This window comes from Lissotriton vulgaris, chromosome 1_1, assembly GCF_964263255.1.
Source record: "Lissotriton vulgaris chromosome 1_1, aLisVul1.2, whole genome shotgun sequence".
Taxonomy (NCBI): domain Eukaryota; kingdom Metazoa; phylum Chordata; class Amphibia; order Caudata; family Salamandridae; genus Lissotriton; species Lissotriton vulgaris.
The window spans coordinates 944,765,201-944,781,248 of NC_141685.1; the positions used below are offsets into that span (position 1 = coordinate 944,765,201).

The 16,048-nt window shown below is 45.9% G+C and overlaps 1 protein-coding gene across 1 annotated transcript in view; it reads left to right on the forward strand.

The window, feature by feature from the left end:
• Nucleotides 1-215: 215 nt before the first annotated feature.
• LOC147748245 (aquaporin-5-like) overlaps nucleotides 216-16,048 on the forward strand; it is a 116,849-nt gene continuing 101,016 nt past the window's right edge. Inside the window, exon 1 of the mRNA XM_086959199.1 lies at nucleotides 216-628. Within this exon, the coding sequence (XP_086815325.1) occupies nucleotides 266-628 (363 nt within the window). The 5' untranslated portion in view covers nucleotides 216-265. The remainder of the gene's footprint in view (nucleotides 629-16,048) is intronic.

The following is a 16,048-nucleotide window of genomic DNA, read 5'->3' on the forward strand; positions in this document are numbered from 1 at the left end:
TATATAAAACCATCTTCTATGCGCCATGTGACTCTGCTCAAAATTACTTCTAAGGGAGGTGTGAGTTGTTCTCAGCTGAATTGTTTTCTGGCTGGTATATTAAAGGGGTGGAGTGTTTAAGTGTCACAGATCCACCCCTGGTTGAACTTGTCACCTGCTCACCTGGTATATAAGTATTTTCCTACACTTTTGTGGTGCAGATTGAAGGAGACAAGATCACGGTTACAGAACTTTCTTGGCTGCTAATTTTTTGCCCAGCGGATCCATGAGGCAGGAACTTTGCGCGTGGACTTTTGTCCGGGCTGTATTAGCTGAATTTATTGCCACTCTGCTATTTGTTTTTTTTGGGCTGGGTTCTGCCCTAAAATGGCCTTCGGCTCTTCCAACTGTCCTACAAATTTCTATAGCTTTTGGCTTGGCAATCGGCACCATGGTCCAGGCTGTGGGTCACGTTAGCGGTGCCCACCTGAATCCAGCTGTGACAATTGCTTTCCTGGTGGGGTCTCAGATCTCCTTCCTGCGGGCGTTTTTCTACGTTGTCGCCCAAATTCTTGGAGGGTTGTCCGGAGCAGGGATCCTCTATGGAATAGCTCCTGCAAACATCCGAGGAAATCTAGCAATCAACGCAGTAAGTAACCACGATGTCCTCTGTGAATGATGGAAAACATAGCACTGCATGTTTTGTGGGAGACAAGAGGGGGGCTGTTTGGAGACAGTGGAAACCTTACAAATGGATAGAGATTCTTCCCTCTATCTCTCCTTATACTCACCTCAAACCTCCCCCTACTACTATGATCTCCCAATAAACACTTTCTAGGCTCTTCCTTCTTTAAATCCCCCATTCCACATATTATCCTTTCCAATCCAACTAACAGAGTGATATGACCAACACTCACATTAACTCAAATGTCACTATATTAATTCACCACTAATCCTGTTTGGGTTCCAGGGTAGCGTGCTACTTACCGAAAAGCACTTCAATGCCTCATCAGAGCTAGTAAGCGCGACATAAATACAATTACATTACACTTTGGAATAAAGAGAGGTACAAATGTCATATATCAACATACACCTCTTCACCTTTCCTGGGTTCACATAAAGTAGCAGGACTTGTAGAAGCACTTCTGAGGGGACACGTTTCCTGATCTCTAAGAAGCAAACTGTTTTCCATGTAAGCAAGTTGTACAGGAAAATGAAACTCGATGTTATTCAAGGGGGTTCAGCCTTACCCTGAGGCTTCTGAAAATCTTGAAGGATTTCTGGGCTGGAACCAAGATTCCACATGCCTGGCGACGTGGAAGAAACATTTTGTTCATAAGAAGAAATGAAATGTGTTGATGGAGGAGGAGAGGGCAATGCAGAAAGAGAGGACTGCAAAACAATCTGCTTCCAATCTACGTTCCATTACTGCAATCCTCTGGCAATCAAAACCTATCAGAGCCAGACTAGACCCAAAAGCAGCCCTGGCAAAAAAGCTCAAACCAGCTTCACTCTCTTCATCTTCTCGTGCTATCTCACTCTTTCCAACCATCCATTCTCTCTTTCCTCTCCTGTTTGTCTTTTCTGTCTCTGATCGTTTTTAATCTACTGTGCCCATTCCTTCATTTCTTTCTCTCTCTCTGGAAAGATTCCCCTGCCTGCTGCAATTAGGCTCAGGAGCTGGGGAAAGTGACAGAGGCACCAGGAGCGACCCTAAGCTCCCAAAACTGGGCTCCAAGGGCTCCAGCCTACCAGGGAAAAGCCCAGTGGAAAAAAGGCCTGTCCAGACCTGAAACCACTCTTTACTTCCCTTGTGGGAAAGACAGGTTTACTTCACTTCGCTAAACTTTCTCAACAATCTCAACAAGCAGTGTCAAGATAATTATTTTTCAAAATAACACTGCCTTTTAAAACATTCAGCTGACACGAAAACCGTGTATTCAGAAGGAAAATTAACCCAGGGGACTTTGCTAAGATTGCTGCTGTAACGGAGCTATTCTGCCTGAAAAGATGACATTTTGCTAACTGCATAGATGCAGGAATCAGAGAGTGGTACATCATTGTGAAAGTCGTAAATATCTGATGGCGAAACAAAGGGGTTTATTTATGAGCCCTTGCGTCACTTTTAGACGCCGGTGTGTCACTTTTTGTGACGCACCAGCAACGTAAAAAATGCGCCATGTTGCGTCATATTTACAAACTGACTCATCTAGGTAGATGCGTCTCTTTGTAAACACCTGTACCACATTATACCTGCGCCAGGTATAATGTATGCAGGGTGGGCGTTCTGCCGCAAGAAAGCCTCATAGAAGTGAAACAGTGAAATCTATAAGATTTCACTGTGTCACTTCTAGGACGCAAATGTGTAAATATGTTACGCCTGCTTCACAGCAGCCGTAAAACTGATGCAGGCACATCTGAAATTGGACTTGCCCATGTTAAATGACCCATTGCTGAAGTTGCGTCACTTTTGTGACATACTCTAGCTATGCGTCGATTTTGCACCTACAGATACATCAGAAATACTGACATATCTGTGACTCCTTGTGACATGATGCGTCATATGTAAATATGACTCATCATTAGTTTGGCAAGGAGGGCACAGTGAAAAGTGATGTATCGCTGTTTTCACGCAGTGATGTGTCACTTTTCATAAATGAGGCCCAACGTATCTCTGTGTCAGCTTCTTCAGGATTGCAGGGGCAGCCTGGGCTCAGATCATGACAATGAGAGCCTTTCACCACTGGTGTAATGGGGCCTAATCTTACAAATGACCCTAAAACTGAGCACCAGTTGCACCTCTTTAGACCTTGACACTAATAGCTTCGGAGCTGAGCAGGTCAAGATTTACTCAGGGAAGTGGTTTGTGGTTCGAGAGTTAGAAGTTAACAAACCATTCAATAGCAATCAACAAATCAATGTCCAGCATGCCTTTATATAGAAAGGATAAAAGTACTGTGCAGCTGCACGCAGTACAATACTGTACATGTTAATCAGAAGGCCTTTCAAGCCGCACCCCAGGATTTCAAATACTAACGATGGTGAGTGTTGGAGAACAGTCTAGGACCCAGGTTGCAGCGCTTATGGTAATGCTTCACTGAATGTCTTCTCTGATGACAGAGGACACCTTTCTCCTTGGCAAAGCCCCTTCTCCGGCAGTCAAGATCAAGGGTTGAGACCACAGAATGTGGTAACAATGCTTTCAGTACCTCAAGCATCTAAGCAATAGGGTTCCTCAGCAGGAAACCCTTAAAGAATGCAGTTGGTTTCCTGAGTACCTCACATTAACCCTCACAGTGGCTTTGGCACATGCTGATGGGACACCAATGGCTCCCAGACCTCTCCCTCTGGTTTGAGGGATAGAGGCCGTAACTGAACAGCAGCAGCAGTTTTAGTTTGTGTCAGCCTTAGCTCCTTTGCTGACCGCCACCTCTAGGTGGATCTCCAATGACCCTCTTAAGCAGTTGGCCAGGTCCTTACATCAAGGCGGGCCCCTAGACAGATTTTCATGGAGGCTGCAGAACTCCCCATATTCAGGTTCCAAACTTGACAAAGTGGAGATGCTGGTCAAACTCTCACCATGGAGGCACACAAGTACCTATAAGTTGTACCTGGTGAGGGATTCTGGGTTCTGGTAGAGACATCTTGGCACAATGGATGGAAGTTTCTCTCCATATTTATACTAGGTTGTAGACAGAGATTGCATATTTTAAAAGTCCAGATCTGGGACCTGAATTGGGCTGTTCCTGTCTTCTGCTTATTCCTCCAGACTGTCCATGTATAATCTTTTTTCTTCCGATGTCAGCAGGAAGGTGAGGTGGAGTTTAGGGTGTCTGTCAGAGAAAATGCAATACAAGAGCAGAAAAGAGTTTTGGCTGTCTCACTCAACTACCTGCTATCCTGTGGGGGGAATGCCTTTTTGGAATCGATGGGGCAGGAAAGGGGCATGGGGAATTTCCCTATCAATTCAAAGTGACCATTGACTCTCTCCTACACACCCTAGAGTCTGCTCATTACAAAGGACCTCAGTAATGCCCAACAGGAGCCCTGCAGCTCACACTGCTGTCTGGGACTCTTCCCAATGTTAATCTTAGAAATCAATTGGATTCTGTAGGTCAAGGTGGATTTATGTGTAGCCACAGCTACATGCATCAGACACACTCCATGCATTACTTGTACGCATAGAAGTTGCATAAACACATATATCATCCATGTCTGACATGGTTGGAGTGAAGAACCTGGCTGCAGACTGGCAGACCAATGTACACTTACAGGAGAGTCTTGTAGGTGACTTTGCCTGGCTGTTGCTGTCACCACTGGCAGTCCTCATCAGCTCACATTGCGCATTTCTAGGCCGTAGAGCTCACTTTGGTTTATATCCTTTGCCAAAAGAAACCCCCAACACAGACATGATTGCATTGTATGCTCATGTGAATCGTCAAAAACCTACAGACGTTGCTATGGTGAACTTGAGGCAGGAGTACCTATTTTAGATCCTACATCAGGGATGTTGGTATTTTAGGTGAAGTGCAGTGTTCATAATAAAACAGACCAATAATTCTTCAGCACCTCTCTTACCTGATCAAAAATATACATTAATGTTGAGTCTACGGCATTTGACACAGTCAAACACTATATATGTCAATCCAGAATTTAAAATAAGGGAATACCATTCCAGGGAAATATTTTTAGCTTAAGGACCATTGAAAATACCATCAATGTATATTTGAAATAGAGTTCTTCTAAACATGTTACTCTTCTTAAAGCGTAATCAAAAGCAAACATTTAGCTGTCTAAATATGTATTGCATATGTTCATAAAATAATATCAATAAAAAAGGCCCATAAATCGAAATAGAAATTAGATCTGAGAATGGCCTACCAGCCATGGCACTAAAGTGGACTACTTTTTAGGCAGATGTAAACAAGAAAAATACTGTCACTCAAAATGAAGCGTCAATGGCTGAAGTGGGCTCGGCTAACCCACTGTCACAAGATGCATGCTGTGGTAGCAGAAGCAGAATGCAAATTATACTTGACCAGACCAATAGATGAAGGAGGTTGGTGGAATGTCCCTATTTGTATAAATGCACGCATGTAATTTTATTATGAATGCTGTAGAAAACATGAGGCTAATAAATGAAGCTAAAGCTGACTCTAGGCAAGACCTAAAAACTAAGAAAGAAACCCTGAGAAGTTCAAACTGGGAAGACAGGCATTAACGAAAAAAATCACTACTATTCTACCATAAATTCTCAAAATGTACTGATTAGAAGCCTAGTTTCAGATTGAGTCTGAACGTATGGATTAACAAACTAGCTTCCACAACAAGCGGGAAACTCATCAGAAAACACCATTACAGAGGAAAAAAAAAACTCAGCATATCGATTGGTAAAGCGCAACCCTAGAACACCTAAAATAGAGCACTTTTTTTTTTACATGTGCATCAATCCTGTTTGAGCTCATCAGAGGAGTGCACCATGTGCAGATATAAGCTGGGCACCAAGTACAGGCAAAACAACATTCCGCAGGCAAGGAGGCTCCATTTATTATTAAGAATAAAGACAAAACCGGTGGGATGTGTTCAGTATAGGTGCAGAATGTTTGCAATACAATGCGCGTGCAATCCTCTAGATACAGTCTAAATAGCCCATTCAAATGCCTATTTTCTGCTATAAAATTCACAATGATTACATAACAAGGGCAAGGTGGCATGTGTTCTAGGTGCAAGCCCCGCTGATGGATTTCTCTTTTTAACACCCCTCACAGCCATGTTGTATTCCCACACGTTCTTGCTCATAGTATGTCAGCTTGCGTATTGATGAAATAGGAGCCTGATTTAATGCAACGACAACAGAGTCCCCACCCCGCCAACATTATGGTCCACCTGCCCAATTGAGAATCAGATGAACCAAAGGTTTTACTTCAATAGAGACTACTTTGTCTCCCCACCGTGGTCAAATCCCTCCAACGGCATGACGGAGTAAAGGCCATCGGTACATATAGCCGGTTTTCAGTGCCTGTCAGTTCCAGAAAAAATCTGACATGAAGGGGCACTGAAAGGTGCTCAATGTCCCCTCACCATGAGAGGAAGGCATTGTTTTATTTTATGTTCAAAAAGAATATCCTGCTTTGGAACTTTTCTTTAGGATATAGAAAAAACAGTTTGCCATATGGCTTCATCATTTTGACAGAGCCGTCCGTCAAACATACGATGCATTGTCAAGAAACCCTGTGACAGCAGTCCCTGGGAATTCTAGAAATGTATGCTTGGACTGGGGACATTTTTTTCATTTGGCAGGCAGCACATCCGTCAGGACGATGGAGTGATTTACTCCATCTCTCTGGTGGAGAAACGCCCCGCCAAGAATTAAATTATGTCTTAGGTCTTACAAATGTGTTGCATCTAATGCACAGAGAGACTGTCCTTGAGGCACCACTCAACAAGTACTGCTGACTGGCTTGTGAACAAAGCTATACTTGTTGATAGCTAAACAAGTATCCCGGGCCATAACTGCTTAAAAGAGCTCTCTTGGCATTCCTCTGATGTTTCCATGGGTGAAAACAGTTATCTAATGAAGACACCGGATTGGACACTAACATTATTACCTTCTCCAGTATGAGACAGAGGAATCCATCTTTAGACTCTTCGGGGCATATTTACATGTTCTGGTGCATCTCTGCAAATCAGCAGGGATGCGCCAGAACAGATCAACCGCATTAGCCTGACTTACACTCCTGAGGCGGAAGCCGGGAGCCACGATTGCCAATTTGTTTTAAAAGCACTGATTAATAGCTGTTTTTTAAAAATTATTTCACCTGTTGTTGCACGCTAATCCACAGCACTCGCCCCTCCTTTGAGCTGCTCTCAGACCGCGCAGCCGAGGTAAACGCTGCCGCGGACCAGACAACTAATTTGCCGCCAAATCGCAGGGAAGTGAGGCCACGCCCACCGCCCTTAGGCCACGCCCCCTGTAGACTATATAAGACGCATTGAGGAAATCAACCGCATTAGCCTGACTTACACTCCTGAGGCGGAAGCCGGGAGCCACGATTGCCAATTTGTTTTAAAAGCACTGATTAATAGCTGTTTTTTAAAAATTATTTCACCTGTTGTTGCACGCTAATCCAGAGCACTCGCCGCTCCTTTGAGCTGCTCTCAGACCGCGCAGCCGAGGTAAACGCTGCCGCGGACCGGACAACTAATTTGCCACCAAATCGCAGGGAAGTGAGGCCACGCCCACCGCCCTTAGGCCACACCCCCTTCTGTCCTCATAAAGATGTGCCCCTACCGGACGCGTAGCGGACGAGCACAGCAGGCGCGCCATCAGCGCGCCGAAGGCGCGCCTAAGGCAAGTCCGTCCGCGCCAGTACGAGCCCAGGGCCCAACACCCTTACTTCCCGTACTGTAGCCCCCACTACATATTCGTCAGACACTATCAGGAAGCTAATACCAAACACCCCTGATCTCTGTCTCCATTCAATCTCCCCAGAGGAGAAGCATGACAGATGTAAACATTGTGCATACAGATTCACCATGCACTCAACCCGCAAAGTACGGACATTCAAAATGGCTCTACTCAACTGTAGATCACTACCAAAACATAGTACCGACATAAATGTACTTATCCAAAACTACAATCTTGAAGTACTATTCCTCACGGAAACATGGATCACTCCCTCATCAGATCCAGACATAGTCCAATCCCTCCCTCCAGGCTACACGATTAAACACCTGGACAGACCAAAAGGGACAGGAGGAGGACTCACAATTATTACTAAAGCCCATCTTACCTGTCAGCTTAAGGACAATCCAGTCCTTAACTGCGAAAATGTTCAATTCTCGCTACAACTTTCACCGGAAAAGACTCTGTTGGGTATACTTATTTACAGACCTACGGGTCCTCTCGAACAATTTCCCAACTCCCTGGTAGAGACTACCACTTCCCTAGCCTGTTTATCCCCCAACTTTACAGTGCTTGGAGATCTCAACATCCACTTCGACGATCTAGGGAATAAAATAGCGGAAGACATCAAGGAAGACCTTTCAGCAATCAGCCTTTCCGTGAAAAACCTCCAGCCCACGCACAAAAAGGGTCACCTCCTGGACCCCATCTTTTCAAACATACAAGAACTGTCTACCTCCGCCCCTCTTCCCATTCCATGGGCAGATCACCACCTTATCCTGTTCAACATCCCTACCTCCTGTCAATCCACCCCCAACCCTACACCCCAAGCACCATCCCGCCCGTGGAACAAATTAAACACGAATGCCTGGTCCCTCCAACTCTTAGCTACCTCCCCTACCCTGAGTCATGATCCCTCGCAAGCAGACAACCAACTCCGAGAATGGATAACATCGTCCTTGGACGCAGTTCTCCCTATTAAACAGCTACCTAGTAAGAGAAACTCTTATAAATCCCCCTGGTACACACCGGAACTACGAGATCTACGCAAAAAATGTAAGAGACTGGAACGTACTTGGAGAAAAGACTGGACTCCTAACAATAACGAATCCTATAAAGCAACTATGAAACAATACAAACGTCTTATCAAAAAATCACAAGCCACTTACTACGAAGAAAAGATCATGGCAGCATCCAACTCCTCCAGGGAGACATATCGCGTAGTAAAAAGTCTCTTGAAAGTACCCAAACCGCAACCAGTTGCCGACCCCTCCGGTACTAGATGCACCCAATTCGCCGAGCCAACATTTCTAAAATAATAATGACCTTTCCAAACACCAATTCCGCCATGGGCCTCCCACTTAGGCCCGTCAACCCTAACTCACCAACGCTAAATGCTTTTCTTCCCATCTCTACCGAGAAGCTGTTGGATACTCTCAGCCAGGTGAAGAGTGGCTCACCAGACGACCCAGTCCCCATGAGCAAACTCAAACTAGTAGCACCCATCATAGCTCCCCATCTTTCGACGCTGATAAATGCCTCGCTCGCCTGCGGCATAGTTCCCATCAGCTGGAAAAACGCGGTAGTCCGCGCACTCCTCATCTGGACCCACTGGACCCCTCGAATTTCAGACCTATCTCCCTCATTCCGGGCATTAATAAGGTGGCGGAGAGAATCGTCAATGAACAACTCTCAACATTCTTAGAGTCTAACGGTCTTCTCCGCCGCTCACAGACAGGATTCAGGCCTGGACAAGGGACTGACACCGCCCTTCTGGCAGTGATTGAGGAGACAAAGTCTATTCTAGACGCAGGAGGATCAGTGGCAGTGATCCTCCTGGACCTGAGTGCTGTCTTCGACACGGTGGACCACACCATTCTCTTACACCGTCTCCAAAAAACGGGCATCTCAGACCTAGCTTTGGCATGGTTAAAATCCTACTTGGAAAACAGGACTTTCAAAGTGGCCAACAGCCACGGCCAATCCAAATCTCTCCCCTTGAACTGTGGAGTCCCTCAGGGCTCCTCCCTGAGCCCCACACTTTTTAATGTTTACATGGCCCCCCTGGATGACGTCGTCACTCCATTCGGCATTAAGGCGGTCATGTATGCAGACGACACACAACCAGTCGTCTCCATCAACCAAGCAGACCAATCAATGGACAAACTAGTCTCCTGTCTGCACAACATTTCTATCTGGATGGGCGACTCCAGGCTCAAACTCAATGGAGAGAAATCCGAAGTCATGCTTCTGGGCAACCCAAACAAACTACCCTCAACCCTTGCCTGGCCAGTCAGCATGGGCATCCCTCCTACACCAAAACAAGAAATCAAAAGTCTTGGCTTCTGCCTTGACCAGGAGCTCAACCTAAGAACCCAAGCAAGAAAGACAGCCGGAACCTGCTTTGGGGTCATGCGAGTAGTCCGCAAGATCCTCCCGCTCATTCCCCCCCAGTCTAGAAAAATCCTGATGCAGGGCCTTATTTTATCAAGACTGGACTACGGAAATGCCCTATATCTAGGTGCACCCATAGCTACCATAAAGAAACTGCAGCACACTCAAAATGCCGCAGCAAGACTACTGACTGGAACAAAATCAAGATGCTCAGCCAGACCCTCCCTCTAGCCCCTTCACTGGCTTCCCATCCAAGAACGTATCTCCTTCAAAACCTTGTGCATCTCCCACAAGATCCTACAAGGCAAGGGCCCACCAATTCTGAGACCCCTAATTAAGCGCCATAAATCTTCCTGAGAACTTAGATCAGACACCCTGTTTTTAGCAGACATTCCCAGAATAAGAAAGGCTCGCGCTGGCGGTCGCAGCTTCTCTTACAACGCCTCTAAACTCTGGAACAGCCTTCCCCTTAACATCCGGAAAGAAAACAATCTTCTCGCATTCCGCAGACTCCTGAAAACCTGGTTGTTCCCTAAATAATTCCACCCATTGGAGGTATGTCAAGCTTTAATGTTAGCGCTGGGACGCCCAAGGGTAGCTACGCGCTTTAGAAATCCTAAAATCAAATCAAATCAAATCAAATCAGATGCGTCATGCAATCCCCTCCTTCAGCCACCACAGACGCGCCGCATTTACAATGCGGCGCATCATGGTGCAAGGAAGGGAAGATGCGTGACGCATCTTGTGGCATATTGGCGGCGCATTGCTGGAGTCGCGTCGCAAGCGCGACGCAACTCCTGCAATGCACAGGGGCCACCCATACTCAACGTGGTGCGTCACTCCTTACACCTGCTTCAAGCAGGCGTAAGGATTTGACGCAGCAGCGTCGTAAAACTGAGTCAGTGAAATCTTGTAGATTTCACTGCGTCAGTTTTACGGGGCTTTCCTGTGAGGGAACGCCCACCCTGCGACAGAACACCCACATGAAACCTGACGCAGGTTTCATGTGGCGCAGGGCTTTACAACGTGACGCATCTGCCTAGATGCGTCACGTTGTAAATAAGTCGCAACGTGGCGCATTGTTTACGCCGCTGCTGCGTCACAAAAGTGACGCAACAGCGGCGTAAAAGTGTCTCAAGGGGCTTGTAAATCTGCCCCTCTATTTGGAAACAGCTATGGGATAAAGCATCCTCTTTTGTGTTCTTGATCCCTGGCAGAGATGTTTTAAAAAAAATTAAGAACCCCTTCTCCAAATTGTGCTTCCGGATGTTTGGAGTTACCCCAAGTTTGGTGTTTGGCAATAGACCTGTCATCTGCCTCAAAGCAGTCTCTCTAGGATAAAAAAAATGATCTTTGATAGTGGGTGGCTCTTTACCAAAGGTAGTGCACCTGCCTGTGAAACAAGAGAGTTATCTGGACTAGGACGTAACTATATGCAGTTCTTAGGGTTCTGGACGGGTCTGGGATGAACAGTGAAGGAAAATGTAGGGTGGTAATTTGGAAAACATTGAGCAATGCTAAAAACCTTTTGAAAGAACTCAGAAAAGAATTTAGGTAAATCCTAGTTGTATGTCCATCACTTTTTCAGTAGAAACATCAGCATGGACACCAGCTGAGAGTGTTGACTTTTTTTAAAAAAGCTTGAGAATCTTAAGACGCTCTGTATATTTTTTAAATTGATGGGGCTCAGAATACCCCAGGACAAGGACTATTTGTGAATCCTCTCAGCAGAAAGGATGTAACTCAGTAGTGTAATTGAAGGTGACATAAACTCTTTCAGAGGGCTATGAGGCAAGCAGGAGATACTGGGCCCATCAGTGTGGATTGTGGCATTTTACTCCTGATGTCCTGAAGCCTGACCTTCTATAGGTCCTGAGTAATTGGGGCAAGTACTACCCCTTTACCACGTCATTGCCAGTGGTAGGGTGGCTTGAGCAATCAGGGGATCTTCTGATGTAGGGCAGTTCAAGGTATGCAAGGGTTCATATATCTAAATACCCACAGTGACTCCAATAAGATGATTGTCCAATCCAATATAGATCTTTAGCATACAAAGCAGTATTGTTTACAGATGTTAAGCACAGCACACTAAATAATCCACACAAGTAGTCTCTCAATACATTTGCACTTGCTCTTGTCAGAGGCGTGCTCTGCCCTGTGGGTCTCTCGCCCCCCCACCCCCACCTCCTACATGCTATACTCAGCATACCTGATGTATTTTAGCGCAGAGAGTCCTTTGAAATTTGGATTGTTAGTGTCAGCTCCTTTGAAATGTTCTCTCCTCTGCACTGCTTTTTGCCAAAAGTAAATGTAGGAGAATCCAATGAAGCAAATAAGAACGGAAACGTAGTAATGAGCGACGTAGTTTATTCAAGCGTCTGCTCTCAAAGAAGTCCAGTCAGTTAATGCCAACCTCCCTCACAACAGTACTACAGCATAGTTCCACCATATTTAAGCAACAACATTCTCCCCAACATTTCCACTCGACACGAGCCAGTCTCGAGCTGTGACAAAACCACCACGCTCGTGACAGCTCGCATCGCATGAGCAGTTCCCAACACACCTTCCCCCCTTGAAACAAAAATAGAAAACAAAAACAAACAAAAAAAACCCAGAAAGCCAAAGAATAACAACTTCATAAAAGTAAGTCATTACAAAGTCCTTATACCTAGCAGGAAGACGGTGAGAATGCTCGATCCTGGTGTTACCAGGATTGCACTCAGCATACGTACAGTTCCCTTGTGCACTTTGTTGCCCAACATCCAAAAACACATTACTGTCATAGTCATTTTGAACCGGGCTAATCCCAGTAAACACATAAATTCTGTTTAAGTTCCAAACTGAACCACCATCAACCCTAACCGCATTCTTAAAAACTTCAATTACTTTTTTAGGACTCGACCACACAGGAAAACCCTTACTAACACCTTCCTTCTTCTTAATGCGAACTAAATCACCCACCTTTATCAAGTGACTAGATGTAGAACCAATTCTATTTTCCATAGAATGTTTCATTCTATTTTTATATAGCTCAACTCTGCGTTGAACCACCTCAAAATCCACTTTCAAAAAATTATCAGACCCGCTTATATTTTTCTTTAACCACCAAGGTGCCAACCTGCTACTAGGTTTAAGTCCTCTTAAAAGTTCAAAAGGGCTGACCAACGTTACAGAATTAGGCGAAGTCCTGTATGCCAAAAGCATGGATTGTAACACATTTTTCCAATTCAAATCACCCTTAATGGAAAGCTGAATAGCCTCTTTGATCACACGGTTGAACCGTTCAACCTGGCCATTGGCCTCAGGATGGAAAATAGCAATTCTCCTATGTACAATACCACATTTAACCATAAAGTCTTCCATTTCCTTGCTAACAAACTGGGAGCCATTATCAGTGATTGAGTACCCCCCGCTGCAAACTGAGGCGGATGCTGGGTGCGGTTGGACAGAGGCTTGAATGACTATTGCTAGGGCCATTTTCATATAACTGTTATCTGCGCTGATCTATAGCGCATTTTAAAACTTTTAAAACTTGTATTTGTGTATTGTTCCTCTACCGCTACTGCGCGCTGATTGCTAGCGCGTCAGACGGCTGCTCTTGGGTGGTATTGGTATTTTGTGTACGCTGATTGCTAGAGCTTGTGGTATCTCTGTGACACTGCTTACCTGACGCTATCTCTCCTCCTCCTGCTCTCTTCATTTGCCCCACCTGAGGCGGAAAGCTGGGTGTTCTCCTGTCCGTAACTTTGGCATCTTTCCTTACTTCTTTTCCCTGCCTGCTGGGTGGCAACAGCATCGCGGGAGACTCTCCCACGCATCTCTCCAGACCTGCTCGGCTGTTTGGGCCCGCAAGGTATTCTGGGACCTGTAGGCCAGTAGGCTGCATTTAGCATTCAGGGGCCATCTTAGGAGGACTACCGGCACGCTGGCCGGCGGACCAGTGGTGCAGTCTTACTCACCGTCGCCGGATAGGTTATAAATCTAGGGGCCCTTTTTTCCGCTCAGTGGTCGCGCGGTGCTGGCGCGCCTACTTTTGCGCCAAAGGAGCGCCTAAGGTAAGCCCGTCTGCGCCCGTCAGCGTCTCGGAAGCGGACGGTGCTCTTTGTCCCTCTTAAGTCTGTGGCCTTCTCAGTATACATACCTACACCTCTGAAGAGCTTCTCTCCTTAAGAGGAAAGGCGATTTTCTGCCATAGACTTTTTCCAGGAAGACATGCCTATAAAAAGAGTTGTTCGATTTGTGGCTGGAGTTTGGGCTGTCTTCCAGTGTCATCTCCCCGGGACCCACCTATATTTCTGTCCTGTCTTCTTCCCAGACATTCTTTAGATATTTTTAATCTGTTGGTCGACACAAACCCTCTGTGTCTTTTCCTTACTGAGACTTGGTTGGGTGAATGTTCGGGGCCTGCCTTAGGGCCCCATTAGGATGACGGGCGGACATCGTCCGCCCGTCACCCTATCGGAGAACGGGACCGCCCGCCATAAGGGCGGGGTCCCGTGGGGGGAATTAGGATGTGCCCGCAACTGTAGAGAAGGTACAATTTTAAGTTGCAAATCTACTTCATCATATTCTTCATTGACTTATAATTAACCCCTTAAGTGCTGCCATCGCCCGTTGGACGTCGCGAGCACTACCTTCGTAGTGCTGCGCACGTCCAACGGCCGCCGCGGCCCCGCCCGTTTTGCTGAAGTGCCGCGCTGCTGCGAAATCACGGCCGTGGCAAACGGGTTAAAGCACAACGTTTTGTTTTGATAGTCAGCTTTATTGGTTTTTGTAGAAACATAAATAATAACAATACAGCACTTTTGATCTGTATCCAATGGCATTTCAGGTATACCAGCAGTGGTCACGTACATACATGCATAGCGACTCAGGACTACATTATATAAACAAAGCATATCGAAGGGAAGACCCCATCACCCCAGTCGGTTGATCCATTTGCCCCATATGTTTTGATGCTTGGCTGGGCATCCCCTGGCCTCAAACAAAGGTTTCTCGTGGGCGGCTCACCAGTCTACTCCCCTGCGTCATTTAGCTACTTTTGGGGGTCTGGTTATGTCCATGCCGCAGCAATGTTGCGTTTGGCCACCATGGGTGGCCATCCCCAAGAAAAATGTATCCACTCGGGACCCGTCTAGGCCATCCATGACTCCCAGGATGAGGTGTAGAGGGTTGTGGAGTACCTGGACTAGGGTGAGTTTGGTTTCTTTTTTATCCTAGCACGTTTTAAGTCGGGGACATGGCCAGACCACCATGTGCATGCAGGAGAAGCATGCAAGCCTGCCTAGGGAAGGCGTTCTGGGGTATGAAGGTAGTATAATTGAATTAGAAGGCGTCTGGCAGAAGTGGTGATGGTCTTGGGGGCCATAAGGGCATCTCGCCAGTCCTCCTCTTCCATAGGGTCTAGCCATTCCTCCCACTGGTGCCTGAGCGGGACAAGGGTTGTATGTCCGTTGTTGGTAAGTGCGTGATATATCCGTAATACTCCTCCCTTCTTCAGGTTCCCTATCATGACCTGTGCTTCTAGTGGACCGAATTCAGGGAGCATGGTGCCTGTTGATATGTGGGCACTGAGGTTGTGCTGCAGCTGCAGGTATTTGTAAACTTGCAAAGTGTAAAGTGTGGGCTATGTGTGGTCTTGCCCCTCCCCTCAGAAACCTAGTGGCCATGCTATCTATCTCTTTGAACCAGCTTTGTGGGAAGTGGAAGGGGGTATTTTGTATAATATATAGGAAACCGGGGAGGATCATCATCTTGAATAATGTCACCTTCCCAAGTGGGTTAAGTGGTAAGGGTTGTCAGCGCCGGAGGTCTTCTTTGGTCTTCTTGACAAGTGGGGTAGTGTTTAATGCCTATTCTAGTTCAGGGAGGAGAGAGACCAATATGCTCAAGTATTTAAACAACTGTCTTCTGATGGGAATGGTTGACTTCCACTTGAAGCACTCCCTAGAAAGGTGGAGGGGCACAATAGTCGATTTTGCAGGGTTGAGTTGGAAATCTGAAACATTCTCAAAGGATTGCAGGGCTCGAAGATGGATCACTGACAGAACATCGACAGACATATCGAGAGGACAAAATATCAAGGTAAAAATATCGACTGCAAAAATATCGACTTCCTATCTTCAAACAGGTAAGTACAAAAATATTGACTCCAAAATATTGAGTGTAAAAAATATAGACTGTCAAAATATTGAATTTTTTAAATGTCTTCAAAGTAAATTAAAAGTAATATAATAATAAATTAAATTAATTTAAACATATTTAAAATAC